The sequence below is a fragment of the Channa argus genome, chromosome 1, assembly GCF_033026475.1.
Source record: "Channa argus isolate prfri chromosome 1, Channa argus male v1.0, whole genome shotgun sequence".
NCBI lineage: Eukaryota > Metazoa > Chordata > Actinopteri > Anabantiformes > Channidae > Channa > Channa argus.
The window spans coordinates 50,949,701-50,966,813 of NC_090197.1; the positions used below are offsets into that span (position 1 = coordinate 50,949,701).

At 40.1% G+C, this 17,113-nt stretch overlaps 1 protein-coding gene across 1 annotated transcript; it reads right to left on the reverse strand.

The window, feature by feature from the left end:
• Positions 1-219: 219 nt before the first annotated feature.
• opn3 (opsin 3) lies at positions 220-7,922 on the reverse strand. Its single transcript, XM_067474533.1, has 4 exons — positions 7,435-7,922; positions 5,319-5,638; positions 1,745-1,996; positions 220-1,037 (listed from the first exon to the last, which is right to left on the reverse strand). The coding sequence occupies exons 1-4, from the start codon at positions 7,751-7,753 to the stop codon at positions 765-767; spliced, it is 1,164 nt and encodes a 387-aa protein (XP_067330634.1). The 5' UTR covers positions 7,754-7,922; the 3' UTR covers positions 220-764.
• Between the last annotated feature and the right edge of the window lie 9,191 nt (positions 7,923-17,113).

A 17,113-nucleotide genomic window follows, 5' to 3' on the forward strand; every position in this document is an offset into this window, starting at 1 on the left:
CCTCACTGAATTATCAGCTATGACGATCCATTAATCAAGACTATTCATAGCTGACAGCTCAGGAGGTTATAAAGGTTGGTCTCACTGGAGCATGTTGAGGTCCCAGGCTCATCTCCTCTAATTACACTCATACATAACATTCCAACAAATGTCAATTCACCCTGACTATTCTCGTCACGCTGAAGGTTTAGACTGAAATGAGAAAACCTCAGCATGTTATGCAGCTCAAAAGGTTCCGTTTATTGAATCCATACACAGTATCGGCAGTTTGTGGCTATGGAGCTAAGGCTTATTTTTCATTTTACACACTTGCAGTTGGTTACCAACTAAATAAGAAAACAACAACAACAACAAAACCAAATCTGTTTTCACATGATCAGATCACTCACCACTGGCTTATCAATGCTTGCCACAGTCCTACAGTTGTCACATACAGCATACTGCGTGGCCTATATGATAAATATGGATGTATTTTTAAGAGAAACGTATTAGTTGTTGTAATGTTACACTAACTACCATATTATGTACTTTTACTGTATCCCCACAGCTGGCTGGACAATCACTATCAGGGAATCAGGGAATAGGTTTAGCTGAGATCTTGGGCTGACAGTTGGATAGTTACTAGTTTTTATCAGTTGAAACAGATCTGTAGCTGTGTGTGTAGACACACACACACAGAGGAAGGTCAGGTGGAAGTGTTTTGGCGTGGAATTGCATGTTATGTCCCTAAGGCAAACTGAATAGTGAAGTCCAGTCCCTGTGCATCACAGTGGTCTCACTTGAATGACATTAACCTCTGAAGGATTTCCAGCCTTGGAGGTCACGTCCAAATGTTGGATGTCATCGCTGGTGATGATGAAGACGATTGAGGAAGCGCTGAAGGTCACCCTCTTTTTGGGCCGCTCCCTGCTGCCACATGAGCTAGACACGAAGATCGGCCGGATGGGGCGCTCGACCCGGGGCAGGGGGTGCTCTTTGAGGTTGCGCTGCAGCCAAGAGAGCCGCGAACAGAGCAACTGCAGCAAACAGCGCCGGAACTGTGGGAGAATGAGTGGGCAGGGTAACAGAACAGGAGGATGGCATTTAACACAGAGGGGACATTATAACCTTTCCTGACTAATTTGTCTGTCAAAACTCAAGATGTCATTTAAGGATGCCAGCAAGTCACAGGTTCCCTCCTACACATGTAATAAATAGATTCTGTGCAGTACATATTTGGCTTCAAAACATAATCAAACTCTTGGAGGAAAACGTACTATGATGCTGATTTGATTCTCATTCAAGCTAAGTTTGCAGAATTATTATAAAATTGCACTTGTGGGAACTCACCATCTGCACATTTTTGTGTAATGCTTATGAAAATACAGATTTTTACGAGTATGGCTGTTTTAGTCTAGTCAAACCACAAACTAAATGAGTCAAAGACAAGGACAAACCATCCCCCTAATTGAAATTGCATCGATTTGCCCTATTTGCACCTATTAAATTCCGAGTTCAGTTGTGACCGGAGGGGAAAATAATTGATCAACCACAAAGGAGATGACCGATCACAACTCTCCAGTCAAATAATTAATGCCAGCAAACAGGCTCAGCAATATTGGCTGAACTCTTTTACGGATGCCTCCGTCCGCTAACTATGCAGGTCTGCTGATTTCATACATGTAGATCCTAAATCTAACCTAGAGATGAACATCTCCTTCCGTAAACCCCCCAAAACAAACTACCGAACAGAAACAAAACAAACCTTTCTGCTCATGAAGATGTAAATGAGAGGGTTGTAGGCTGTGCTTGACTTGGCAAATAATGAAGGGATGATGGCCACTGCGGGAGAAACCATGGTCTTCCTGCCGAAGGCCTCCACCATAGACACAACAGCATACGGCGTCCAGCACACCAGGAAGCACGTTATCATCAAGAGAAACATAACAGTGACTTTCTTCTCATACCGCAAGATCTTGATGATCTGAACTGTCTGCAGGTCCTGGATGGAGCGCAGCTACAAGAAACAGTAGAGAGTCAGATGCTATCGTGAGGACAATGAGACAATGAGACGGACTGTCACCTGTTACAGATAAGCCGTAATTATTTGTAAAGCATCTTCATATGCTGCAAATGACTATGTCTTCAGAAGTTTTCTCTTGTCTACTATTCTGATAATCATCTCACCAATTGATTTATCTTCGGACGTCTTCAGGGGTCTCAACACCTACATTGGAAACAATGTACTTTAATGTCTTTGAATGCATTTGTGAACACACGCTAATTAACTCTGCTATGCTGCTGCTACCCACAGTAGCATTTTTAGTGAAATGGTTTAATTATTTCTAATGAAATAAATGTGTTCTTTGTAAGAGGAAGACTTGCAAAGCTTCCAACAATGGAAGCAGCTTTAGCAAAATGCGGAGACAGTAGGACTCAGTGTTTCAGTTTACAACGTTATTTCCATCATGCTGGTCAAAGATAACAGCTCACAGAAGCAATGTTGTAATGCCCGAACACCAGACTATGAAAGTGACTGTTATGATCTGACTCTCTCATTCACTTCTTGCCCTGGACTTTTATTTTGTTCCCCTTTTTCTCCACTTCCTGTCCCCAGTTTATTTCTACAGCTTTACCTCTCGTCATCACCGCTCTCAATTGTTTTCAGCTGTTCCGCTGCCGTTTTTAAACCCAGCTCTCCCCCTGTTCCTGGTTGGATCATCATCTTTGTTTCGTTGTGGTTACTCATGCAACACCCTGTCTTGAAGTTTACCCATCTCCTGGTTTTGTTCATGTGGACTCTGTTACTTGCATCTATGGTTATTGGGCTCTAAAACTCTGTTCATGTGGATTCTTGGTCTGAGGTTTGGTGGTTGTTTCCCCCTTTACTTTAGCTCTGTCTCACTGTTTATTTTGTTGGCTGTTTGTCGCCCGTTTTTTTTGTCATGCCAATTCCCCCCTTTGCTTGGTTCCTGCTCATGTACAGTCTCTAGTCTAGTTTCCATTCAGCTGCCCCTGTTAATTTGACCCAGTCTTGTAATTAGTTATCTCCAGGTTTTTGTCCCCTTTATGGTCTCCGTTAGTCAATACCCCCTAGATAGTCTGTCCTCCTCGGTGGAGTGATGTTTAGTTCTCCCTTTTCCGTTATCCCGTTTCCCAAGATAAGTTAGTCTGAGGTCCGTGTAATACGTTGTATTCTGTCTACCCTCCCTAGACTTTGTCTAAAAGTCACTTGTGTCTCACATCCCTCTCACGGTGTTGCTCTTTGGTCCTCTTACAAAAACACTGACACTGTAGCTGGGATTTTACCCTTTAGCCAAAGAAATGAAATGATCCAAAATATGGATATGTATTAAACTCCCTGAAGATAGACTTGAGCATCTCATTGAATCACAGAGAGCTTCTATTTTTACCCATAAATTCACCTTAATTCATATTCTACATTTCTTATGATGCTGTTATATTTCCTTTTTTCAAGATTTTCAGATGTCTACAACATCATCATCCTAGTTGCCAGGAAGCAGGCCAAGTGCTTTTCTTTTCTATGGAGCCAAAAATGCTCTGCAGAGAGTTCAGAGTACATCTCTTTGAAGATTTTTATAGCATCTCCCAAAATGCTGTGACATGTGATGAGTCCTCCCAGACTTTGGAGGTGCTCAGGGAGTTTGTGGTGCTCGAGCTTGGGGCTGCGAGGACGTCGCAGCTCTGACTTCCTATAGTGTTGCGAATTCTTTAGAAAGGAAAGATGGGCAGCTGGCATGTGGGTCATTTGATTAGAATTGTAGAGTGTTTGTCTCATTTCCTTAAATGCAATCCTCCTTTAAAAGCCTCACTGACCATATGCTCAATGGGACAAATGGATAAAGATGAGTATTTGTCACAGAGGGAAAAAAAAAAACACTTCTCTAGTGCTGTCACATCCTTACAGACCTTTCTTTTGTTAGCTTGCTGTCTCCTGTAACTGACTTCAGTGACCTGTATAGGCTAAAGGAACATAGAGCTCAGTGATTTTTCACAGTACAGGCTGAGCCCCACAGGCACAAATGAATATAAAGAAAATATTATTGGGAGCTCACAATGAAAGAGGAGTGAATGCCAGCGCGTGACCAGTGAAGGGCAAGTAGGTGTTTTTATTGTAAAAAAATGTATGTAACATTAAGTAAAATGTGTGTTCACTGATCAACTATTAAAAAAACAAATACCGAATCAACTGAAGTATATCAGTAATAGTTAAAATACAAATACTGTAGGAGTTGAAGTGAAATTTAAAATGGAAATTACTGCTTTCGCTGCTGTGCTGTGTTGTCATCACTCAAGTTGCACACATTCATAGCTGGAAAACTGTTTGCAGACGACGGGGGGGTGAAAGCAGGTGAAATGTTCCCTTATGTGCAGGTGGTAAAAAGAATTCTGGCTTTGAATTAAAGTTGCGCAACATCTGTCTCATATGTTTTAAATCTAATCTGTAGAGGACTGGTGGAAACCTCCAGTGACGCAGACTTATTGAACAACTCCGACAGTGGTGCAGACAGTTAGAGGCGTAACATTATGAAGAACTGTGCAATTGCATGAAATCAATACAGTGGTTCTGCCCTGAATTCCACCTTTACAAGGTTATAATTTCTCATTTTTTTTAGTTTAAAACTGTTCTCATTTTTTTCAGTCACCTATGTGCAATGTAGAGTCACCAGTTAATCTAATGCACGTCTTTAGACTATGGGAAGAAATCGGAGTAACAGGACGAAACCCACGCAAGCACGGGGGGAACATGCAAGCTCCACACAGAAAGGCTGGAGCTGGCAGGGGATGCAAAGCCGTCAACATTGTGCTGCCCCTGGTAAATCAATAAATACATTAAATTTAAAAATAAGCAAAATAAAAAATTGACTAATTGATTAAGCAATTAGTTAATTAGAGGACAAATATGATCAGCAACTATTGGAATAATTCCTTAATCATTTAGGTCATTTTGATAATGCTTCAGATATGATGGATTTTACCTCCTTAAGAGAGTTTGAAGATTTTTCTAAGTAAACTGAAGGTCTTATGGTTGTGTATTGTTGCTCAGTAAAAACAAGGCATTCGATGAAGTCACCTGGAGCCATTTATTACACTGCTTTTCAATCTGTAAAGACCAAACAAGCAACTAGATTAATTCAATTCTCTTTTTGTTTTTGTTTGTTTTGTCAGATGCTAAAACTAATTTTCAAGAGACGTTTAAGACAATAAAAAAGTAAATATTAGCTCTTTTACATCTGCAGGTTATGTTTATTTTTCTTACTGATTCATAATTGCTTCAATGTGCCCAGAGCAGCAAAAAGAAGATCTGCATGTCTTACCATCTGCACTGAATACAGGATGTTCCCGTAGCAGTATATGATGATGCCCACAGGCACAAAAAAACAGGCCAGGAGAAACAAAAGAATGAAGGAGGCATCATTTGGATCCTTTGATGCCCAGTCCAGAGAGCATCCTAGCTGGTGGATCTCCAGAGTGTAGCGGTTCCAGCCCAGCAGAGGAGCCCCTGTCCAGGCCAGGGAGTACAGCCAGATGTGGGCGATGGCCCGCCACGCCCAGGGGAAGTCCACCACCTGGGCATGGACCACACGGATGTAGCGCTCATAGGCCAGGGCTGCCAAAGTCATGATGGAAACGATGCCTGGCAACGAGGGAGAAAGACAGCCAGGCTGAGTAATGCAGAATCTGCTGCAGGATCTGGGTCAGTGGATACTCAACGTCTCGTTAGACTTAACAAGTTTCATCATACTCTATATGAACTGATACCAGAACATACTGGTGCTAAACAACAAGCATTTCATTGTGAATCCCTAAATCCTCATAACTCAAAGAGACTCTTTACTCACACACCTCTAAAACCTGGTTCTGCATCATACAATCTACAATCTACTTTTTTCCAGATATACGGTACAGCATCTAAAATTGGTTCTGCATCTTTTTTTCCTCCCTTATTTGACAACACACACATTCACAAACCCCCACATCCACTTGAATATCCAGTTTGCAATTCATTGATATCTTGAATCGCGTGAACAACACAGGACCAGTGCCAATAAATAGAGACACAACTTACAAACATATTATATACATTGTGAAACTGGCCAGGATTTCAGATGGAAGGACATCAGCCTCTGTGTCTGTGTCTGTGTCTGTGTGTGTGTGTGTGTGTGTGTGTGTTTGTCTCACATTGACACCAACCTCCACTGAAGAAAACACACGATAAGGCGCGAAGATGTTGGCAATTTTGATTACATAGGACCAGAAAACACAGAGCTGCTGGATTTACTTTGGACACCTCAGTTTTGTCAGCAGGGAACCACATCTTGTACCGTATATTGTATCAGTGGGTGCTGAGACCCTGACTCTCCAAATTTGTGATGGGCATATTAAATCATGTCAACTAAATGTTTTTTTTCAAATATAAACATCTCACACAGAGTGATGATTTTTAACATCACAGTGTTATCACTTTAATTAAATTCCCAATAATCTGCTTGGTTTGTCTTGCTTGTCTGAGCGTCGGACAAATCATCATCATCATCATCATCATCATCATCATCACCAAATTCAGTGTTTAGTTGTTTGTCCGAACTTTTGGATGTAAACACCGACTTTGAATGCTTTAAATTTGAACTTCTCATCGTTGTGACATATTTGCAATTCAAATAAGATCAATATCCAGTGTTGTCAACTGCGGTGCCAGAGTGAGGCGGGCAAATGTGTCCATGTCATCATCTGCAAAGATGCCAATGTCAGTTAAAGGACAGAGGAACAGAAGAAGAGGGCAACCGCACAGGGTGTGTGTGTTTAGTTAGTTTAGAGGGGTTTGCTCTATAATGAGCTCATTATCACACAGCGAAGCCCCTGACCCGTAACTCCTGCAGGGTTTGGACCTGAACTACTCTTTACTGCTGAACTCAGTTATGCTGCTGATAAAATCGTGCGAATTCAGTAAGACAGAAGCTGGTGGCGCAGTGGAAGTGACCAACACATCCATGTGCGTGACGCTATTAGCTGCACAACATTGTTTACTTTACACAAAAACACACACAGTGCAGTGTTTGAAGGAAAAAAAGGAAGAATTAAAAAAGCTTCAAGGTCGTTCAGTTTTCCCGCAGCTCATAATGGGGAGGGGGGGGGGGACTGGAGGGTCAGCAAACTGTATGTTTACCTGAAGTGAATCTAACCAGCTTTATTTTCTGTATGAAACATTTAAATATTATTTTACATTTAGGCCTATATGTAGGTTTTTATTTATTTATTTATTTATTTTACAGTTTTCCGATTTATGCACACGATTTATGACACAATTCAGTTAAGCAGTTTAATTCATTTATTACAATATAAGAATTTTTATTCAAAAAAAAAAACTGTGCGTGTTTATAAATGAGAATCAAGCTCCAGTGTAAACAGATATTTAAATTGTATTTCTCTCACCAAATAAGCTGTTGCTGAATCCGTCCCAGATACACGTCGCGCGGCTCCAAATCCATCCGCCTTTGACGCACGAGGCAAACGTAAAGTTTATCCCGATGGCAGAAACCAGAAAATCACTCAAACTTATGTTGACCAGCAATAAATTGGTGGGCGTGCGGAGCCGCTTGAATTTACAGTACAATATGATGACGACAACGTTATTACAAAAGCCGAACACTCCAATGGTTCCGATGGTAAAAGCCAGAAGTTTGTACGTGCCCACTGCGAAAAGTACGTGTTCTGTGCTTCTCTCGGCTCTGCTTTCGTTGGCGGGATTCATCGCGCGGAAAAAATCGGGCTTTCACGCATTGTGCTTCTGGAGGTGTGAGAGCGCGCGTGCCGGTCACGAGAGACTGTCGCTCCACGCCGTCCCTCCACGCGCTCCCCGCGCCGTTCATTCAAAGCGAACCGAGGATCCACTCTGCTGAAACTGGGTCAATGTATCACTGTCAAAGAGGAGGCGTTACGGAAGGTTGTGTTTCCGGCGATCCTTTCAAATTAAAGTCGCTTTTGGCCTACATGTTCGGCGACGAACTCAGGCACTAGGTTTGGCCATTTAAAACTACGTCTGTATTTTTCCATGTAGGAAGCATCGAAGAACAACGTTTCCAACGTGCCCTGCAATATAATAAAGATAAAAAAATGTACAAATGACTAAACATTTTACTTGAATTTCATGTAAATAGTCTTCCTGTTTTATTTTGAAGCCAGAGTGTTCAAATACTTTTCCGTTTTAATGCGACTAACTGATGATAACTTAAAATTGACTGTAATTCCATATATGAGACAGCCCTGTGGTGATGAAATAATTTCTTAATTCCTCTACACCGAATACGATATTATCATATTTACATTAACATGCTAAACAAACCTACATAGTTACCTTTTTAGTGACAAAAAATGTTCAGATAGCTTTGAATGTTAATATATGCATATGACTGTATATCACATTCATCTGAGTTTGACTGTAGAATACATACTAATGCTAATCAACACATACATTTATGAACAGATTAACAAAAGGGAGGTTTTTGACTAAGAACACTAGCAAGCTGTTGTGGCTGCTGAAAACACTGAACTGAGCAGCAAACATCTGTCCATTTTCTCACATTGGCTTTTTCACCTGCAGCCCTGGTGCCGTAGCCTAAAGCCTTTATATAGCAACAGTTAACAACATGCTCATGTCAAGGCACTTTACATAATAAAGTCAAGTCCATACAGATATGTAGAGCAAAACCAACAAATCCCTTAAACGGAAGAAACCTCCGGCAGAACCAGGCTCAGGGTGGGCGGCCATCTGGGGTGAATGGAAAGCGGAGAGATCTATATGACAGAATACAATTACAATATATATCTGTTTTCCTACATCAGTATATTTATATTTTTTGAGGCAGAATAACAGAAGGGGAGCATCAGCAGCAGAAAGTGTGTCTCCATAGTGTCCACGTTGTGTACAGTTATAACCTATGTACACTGGTCTCGTCACTTACCATCTTGTCAAACCTACTGCTTGATGATGGCGATGACACAGCAACTCTGTGGACTTTGTCAAGTGTGTCTGTACCTACGGTGACATTTTGAGGTGCCATGCTTCCACCAGCCATCTAGTTTCGTCTGCAGAGAAATGTCACATGTCGAAATGTTGGATTCCTGTTAGCGATGTTGTCGTCGTGTCTGATCTTATTTCTCTGTGCCTACAGCTTGAGTCAATATAGCAGATCTCTGGTGAACAACGTGGGATCAGAGTGTGTGTGTTGGGGATGAGGATGACACGGAGAGACTCTAGGAATCTTTAATGATATGCTGCAGATCATCCACTGACTAAACTTTGTGCTCATAACTCACAACCTTGGACGTATCTCATTCAAAGTGAAGATAAATCTTCATGTTTACGTGGAAATTCTGATATCTTAAAACAATCACAGTTGCCAGAATTTATGCTCTGGCACTGCAATAACACCAGTCTCCTTTGTTGCACCAAGGGCCTTCTGAAAGGGAACTGCAACTGCTGAGGTCACTGGTTAGTTTTTCTGAAATATGTATTCACACATCTCATTTATTGCAGATGATGCATGTTGACCTCCCAGTGTAAACACTGCTGCAGAACAGCAGGGTAATTGTGTTGCTATGCTTGGAAAAACACATTCATCACCAGTGATCCATGGATGTATTGCTAAAACTAGCAACACAATGGCATAAGTGTGAAATCCAATTAATAAATAGGTCAATGGCATTGAGATATTATTTGAAAAAGAAAATATCCATTATCTGTTGTAAATGGAGGAAATTGAACAAGCGTTGTCGACAAGAGATTCTTCAAATCTGGCTTTAGCATGTTCTGTGGAGGCTTCCTGTAGCTGCTCGCATCAGGTTCAAGGTTCTGCTGCGGTCTGCCAACGAACGACGTCTGGTGGTCCCAGCACCACACAGTGCAAAAAATCTTCAGCGCAATGATCAACACGATGGTGGAACGAGCTACTAAACTCTGCACGCTCAGCAAACTCACTCCCAATATACAAAACACTGCTGAAAGCACAACTCTTCCCCATCTTCCCATGCACCTAAATCTATATATATAAATAAAAAACTTCCTTTCTGTTCTTTCTCGCACTTGCATCTCGTGAAATGTGAACACTTTTCTGATAGGACTTTGCTTTGATGGTTTTTCTCCTTGACTTAGATTTTTGCTTGCCTTAAAATGACTAAATGACTAAATGTAAATGTAAATGTTAATGCATCACTCTTTCATTTTTTAACACAGTTACAGAGCTTTTGCTGTTGATATAATGTCTGCAACTGGTTCAATCTTCCATTCAAAGCATTTCTCACTGTCTTTCCATCTGTCAATCTCTCTCCTCCGATTTGTTTGTCTCCTAGTTAATTAAGAGACAATGAGTAGAATTTGAACACATGTGCCTTCACTGTTTAGCTAAATTGTTGCCCTACACGCAAGCATGTGATGTTTGCTCCCACCCATGATTCTATAATGAATCTTTAAACGTTGTTTCCCTTTTTTTAAAAACTAACAGACATGTCAAAGCTCTGTGCACGTTCTCACGCATCATCACAGAAATATCTATCTTTTTACTTTTGATGATACGTGCTAGTGATGCTGCAGTGGAGTAAATAGCCTTCTGTCTATTTGAATGAGTTGACATGGAGCTTTAATGAAAAGGTTATATTTAGGCTTTATTACCTTATTCAATCATAACATCCACTTTTGAGGATAACTAAAGCTGGTAAAGATATTAATGTACATAACTTGTTCTTAATGGGAAGTTAAAAGCACAGCATTAAGGGCAAAAGCCAAGTTCTACATGAGAGAAAACAAGGGAATCATGCAGTATATGAGCAGAAAAAGCAATGAGTGCAGCTGCTGAAACATTTTACTAGTGGGGTTTAAGGAAAAATGTTATCATTTTGGAATATAAGCTCATTTTTCATTGTTTAGCTGCAGTAGATAAACATGTATTTCCCTGTATGCTACTGTGAAGACACAGCCAGCATGTATTTATCTTAGCTTAGCATAAACATTGGAAATTAGATTTGATTAGATTAGATTCAACTTTATTGTCATTACACATGTACAAGTACAATGCAGCGAAATGCAGTTTAGGTCTAACCAGAAGTGCAATAGCAGCAAAAGCAGGATATCCAGTTATTGCATAAATTAATAAGTTAGTATTGTACAGTATTTTGTAAATGGATATGTACATAAATACAAATTTAAGGAAAATGGATATATACAATGATATTCAAGGCTGTGGTGACAATAATAAATAAATAAGGCTGCGGTGGGCAGTAGTGCAATGGATATAGTGCAATGAACAGAGGCTTTAAAGTGATAGTAGTGCAGCGTAAGTGATTGCATGTTTTGTAAGGTGCAGTAGTGACTATAAATGAACAGTTTGCAGTGCAAATGAGCAGTTTTGTGGTAACATAGCATAAAAGTTATGTGTAAATAGTCCAGTAGTGCAAATGACATTGGGAAGGGGGGGGGGGGGTTATAATGGGGGGCCAGTACACGAGGGGCAGAGGGATCAGCAGGGTGCAGAGTTCAGTAAAGAGACAGCTCTAGGGAAAAAACTGTTCTTCAGTCTGCTAGTCCTGGTTTTGAGGCACCTGAAGCGTCTGCCGGAGGGCAAGAGAGTGATCAGTCTATGGGCGGGATGATTCTTTAGTGTCCTCAAGAAGAAGAGGCGCTGGTGGGCCTTCTTAACTAGACTGGAGGTGATTATAGTCCAGGACAGGTCCTCAGAGATGTGGATCCCTGGGAACTTGTTAATGGAGACACGCTCAACAGCCTTTCCATTAATGTGGATGGTGTCATGTGTATTTCTTGATGGGGAAGACTCAACAAACCTAAAACATACAGAAAGACAAGGTGACTTTGGCCAATAGATTCAGCCCAGCATACATAAATAAATGATGACCTAAAAGGCTCCAGCTGTTCTTGGAAAATGCTTAAAACATTTGAACAATAAAAAAAAGTTTGAAATTTAAAAACATTAAATATAAGAGCAAAAAACTAAGACTTGAAGTTCAAATTATTACACCGTATTCAAAATGGATATTCGCATAGCTTACATCAATTCATTATCTTTAACCTGTTATCTAGCTGTGACTGGGTGAGAGACACATTACACCCTGGACAGGTCACCAGTCTATGTCACAGCCAAAGACACACAGACGGCCATTCATTTTCACACCGTCATGCAATTTAGAGTCACTATTTCACGTAGCATACTACATGTGTTCAGACTGTTGAAGGAAACCCACACACGCCCAGGGAGAACATGCAAACTCTATACGGTCATGTCCTATTTCATTTGTTCATCAAAAAAAAAAAAGCAGCTACTACATATGTAAACCTTCTGCTGACTTTTTTTTTTCTAATCCTGTAAACAGAATTGTGATGTGATCTGAGCTGATGAAAGGGCCTCTATTAATCGCTATTTGCACTTTGGCTCCATTGATCTGTTGCAGAATCTCTCTGCTGAATAACTTGGATGGAAAGTGATAATCTGACAAACTTCTGCTGTGAAAGCTCTCGGGAAATGAAACCCACAGAAGCAAATTTTGACCTGTTGGTCATGGAACATGGAAGACAGTGGATGCCCCAGCTTGGAGCACCTGCTGGACAAAGTTGACCGTGCATGGTAGTTACATCTCCTAATAAACAAAAAAGTTACAAAGGGATGGAACATTTTAAATGAAAAATAAATGAAAATAGTTGAGTTTAAATATTAGAAAAATCTGTTTCGATGGACAAATGCACACAGTAGACGTTTTCTAAAAAAGGGTGTGTTTTTCTGGAACATGTGCTGAGTGTTATAACAAAGGTAATGTAATTTGAAGCAATTTACTATAATTACTATTTTGGTCTGAAAGCATCAGATTTTCCAAATTTGTAGTCAACGATTTGAAAAAAAGATGGCGACTGGGCCTTTTTTTTTTATTATTGTTTTTCGTTAACTATGGAGACGATAGAACTTTTAGCAGCAAACTAGAACCTGACGTATCCGGAGCCGATGTCTTTTATTTTATAATATAAATATAATCATGATGTTGAATGGAATTTAATAAAGGAATGGAAAACGAAAAAGGAAAACGAATAAATTTCGTTTGTGGAAATAATCTAATCTAATCTAATATGTCAGGTCCATTCTGCTGCATTGCCTTTAGTTGGTTAAAATAAAAGTTTATAACTATGTATCTTTAAAAGTAATATTTAAATGTGAGGTTTTTTTTTAAATTAAAATATTGTTGTTTATATTCAACTAATGGATCCAAAAATTGTTCAACTAGTGATAATAATGATGGAGACACTGACATCAAAAACATACAGTTCACACTAACCTGACCAGTGGTGGAAGATTTATTTACATAATTTAAATATATACATAAATACAGTAATTATATATTTATTGATCTAAAATGATCCATTAAAGGAAAAGAACTGAATTTTCATCAGTCCTCTCCTCCCCCCTGTATTGGATAAGGACGATGTACTGGAGAGAGATGGTGAAGAAGTGAATCCTAATGTTAATTTTAATGCATTTTTAATAGTTACAAATCTCCTGTTTGTGCGGAATGTGACTTTTCCCATTTGTATTGACTCCTCAGGCAGCTTCTTCTGGCCTGTCATTCAGGACCTTCTGCTTCCCAGTGATTTTTTTGGTGAGAGCTGCTGAAGAACGAAATCCTGATGAAGATTTACGTAGCTGAGCTACATGTAACTGTCTCTTACTGTACAGACATGACAATGGATTAGTTATAAAAAAAAGAGAGAGATTATATTCTAACTTATAGTTTAACTTAAGTGTGAGACACTGACACCAGAGCAAGGAAAGGATCCTTATCCATGACTTGCTTCTGATACCACAGTCTGCTGGGCCGGAAAAAATGGCGGCAGGTCGCCATAAGCTGCTTCAAATGGCGAACATCCTAATGTAGATGAAGGCAACGAGTGATGTGCACACTCCACCCAGACGAGCTGCTGGGCCCAGGTGGACGGCTTATGACTACACATACAGCGTAACTTAGTCTCAACTTCTCGGTGCAGTCTTTCAGTTGGACCATTGGTCTGGGGGTGAAACCCAGATGACAAACTTACAGAGGTGCCCAGTGCCTTGCACATCTGCACAGAATGCTGCAGTGAACTGAGGTCCCTGGTCTGACAACGCGTCCTCGGGCAGCCAATTAAGCCAAAACACATGCTGCACCAACAGATTTGCAGTTTTTTCGGCTGACGGTAGCTTAGAGAACCTACTAACTTAGAAAATCTTTTAAAAAAGGTGAAGACGACAGTCTTACCAATTGAGGGGGTCAGCCCCATAATGAAGTCCAATGATATGTGACCAGGCTCGAGCTGTGACTGGGGGCGGCATGATGGGGTACCTTTACTTTTAGTGCAGGTGGAGCAGGTGAAACATCCATGTCCATGTACCTCTGGGAGAGCTTGTACCATCAGTCATGTTGGGTTAACAGTAAGCTTTAATTTGAAGATTTATGAAGAACGGGGCAGGTTAAAACATCAGAATGAAAAAACTGAGAGTTTACTTGTCAGCAAAAGAGGTGTTAAGACGTAAGAAGCTCATCTGTAATTTAGATGTATCTACCTATGCATGATTTCTTCCACAGACGGCACTTAACTCTTGTTATACAATTCCAACACTCTATGTTAGTGTGAAATACTGTTAAAAAGAGATTTCAGGCTGCGACACGCAAAATCGTGAGCATCTAGACTGAACCAATTCAGACAGTGAAAGGATGAATTGATTGCTCATTTTATTTTATTGCTGCGTAGAAAACCGATGAAAGCTATGAATGCTAAGTTATGGAATTAAGATGCAAAGAAATGTGCAGTGTGGTGTGTATTGTCCACACCGTAAACAAAGCGGTTTTATGTTGCAGAAATCTACGATCGCCACTGATTAAAACACGCAACAATGTGAAAGTAATTAAACAACAAGATCAGCAATAACATACTGTACAGCTCACTGTGTATTAATAGTTCAATAATGTATTAACGCCAGAGTAAAATATAATAGAGTGAAGGGATATTATTATTGGTATAGGTTGGCCTGTAATTACATTACCATTATCCAAAAATTAAGTGCTTTGAAGCAAAGATTTGAGCAACACCTGCAGTGATGCTGGGAAAAATAATGTTGGACAGTTTTGGACATGTGTACAGGAGCACAAACAAACAGAGCCCCCCTCCCTGCTCCTTCCACACCAAACAACACACACAGTCATGACCAAAAAGACACCTGGTGCCTGCCTGTCTTGAAATATCAGTATGTCCAACATTGTCCATGGTGCGATAGTCCGGGGGTTTGCAGCAGGCCAAAATGTGAGCAAGCATAGGGGGGGAACTGGCCCATATCTTCAGGTGCATTAGAAAAAGCTAACGCACCTGTAAGTAGTAAGTGAAGAGAGCAGAGAATCTATTTTAACAAACATGAGTTGCTGACAGTTTAGTTTGCAAATCCCAAATCCCGTATGTGTAGGTGAAAAACAATGCTGCTCGAAAAAAATCAGGTCACATGAATTCATCACAAATAAATGTAATATTTCCATAATAAATAATGTATTTATATCTAACAAACTTGAGGCAATGCAGTTATAATGTGTTAAACAATGTGAATGGAAATGTGCCCCATGATTACAATGAATGACATGACAGTTCAAAAATATCATCATCAAAAATATTTAATGCTTCTACTGAATGAGTAAAAGCTTTCTGAGCAACGCATATTATATCATGTGATTACAATGATTTAAACATTAAGTAACATCGAATTCATGTTTCAGCTGTTTATTTGCAAATTCTATTTTCTATTAGTAATTAGATACGTTAGTGACTACAGCTGTTTTATAAATGTAGTGGCATAAACATTTTAGTATTAAATGCAATCAGAAAGAAAACACTTGTCTAAAGTAAAATACTTTACCCTTTGGATTTGGGCCAAGTAGCTCATTCTTAAAATGTAAAGAGAACACTTATCTCTCCAGAGAGTCTGTGATTGTCATCACACTCGGCACTGAGTGATGAAGACATTACGTGTCATCACTCCTCCCGACTGTCACTGCAAAGGGTCTTTGAGAGTTTGCCAAAGCAGCTCCACTGTCTGTCTGAGTGGGAAAAAGTGTGAATGTGTTTCGTTCGTGCAGCATCTTTGTACAAATACATGTAAATCCAAGGTTATTTGAGGAGAAGAAAAAATGGAGACGGACACAAAAGCTGCTAAGAGTTAGAATGAATCAACGTCTGATTTATTAGTTTCCAATAACGAAGAATAGAGAAACCCATCGGCACAAATAATGCACACATGTGCATGGTAAGGTGGATATGAAACAGTGTTAGGAATTACCATCTAAACTATATTAACAGCTTGGTTTTAATGTTTTACACCACCAGAGGAAAATTCCATGTGCAGAGAGAAGGTCAGACAGACTTAATCTCTAAAAGCAGAGTCACAGATTGCTGGCCCAATTCTGCCCCCTGCAAAAAGCAACTTAATCACGTCGGGCAACGATGTCAGCTAAATTCAAGAAATAATCTGTTAAACAGGTTCAGAGGAGCAGACTATGAATTAACACACTAACCTTTGTGCTGCATCCTTGTTGAGTTATGAATAATTCATTGCGATGCACCATATCTTGGATGAGGCAGATTTTAGTCTATCTGTGATATTATCTGCTTTCAGAGCCACAGAAAAAGCAGCGCAGGCCTTCTTGGATGCCTCTGATCTGTTTTCCCACCCCGGGAGATTTTTTTAGTCCTTAGCAGAGACACGGATCCAAAAAGGTCTTGTTGTGAGAGGCTTCTCTCTGTTGTAGCAGCCAGTGTTACCAAGTCTGGCCGGTGTTGTCAGGAGCTGATGCAAAGATGTTTGCATCTTTGTTGTTAGACGACAATTAGCTAAACGCTAACAGTTAATACTGTATATGGGAACATTTAGCATGTAGACACCCAGACATTTCCCTCAGGTGTCAGTTAAGACCAAAACACTAAATGGAGCTAAGACGTGATCCCAAATTATTATTATAAATAAATCACTGAGAGAAAAATATTGGAGCCTCCTTCCCAGAGAAAAGCCAAACACCTACCACCTACAGTAGACAACTGTAA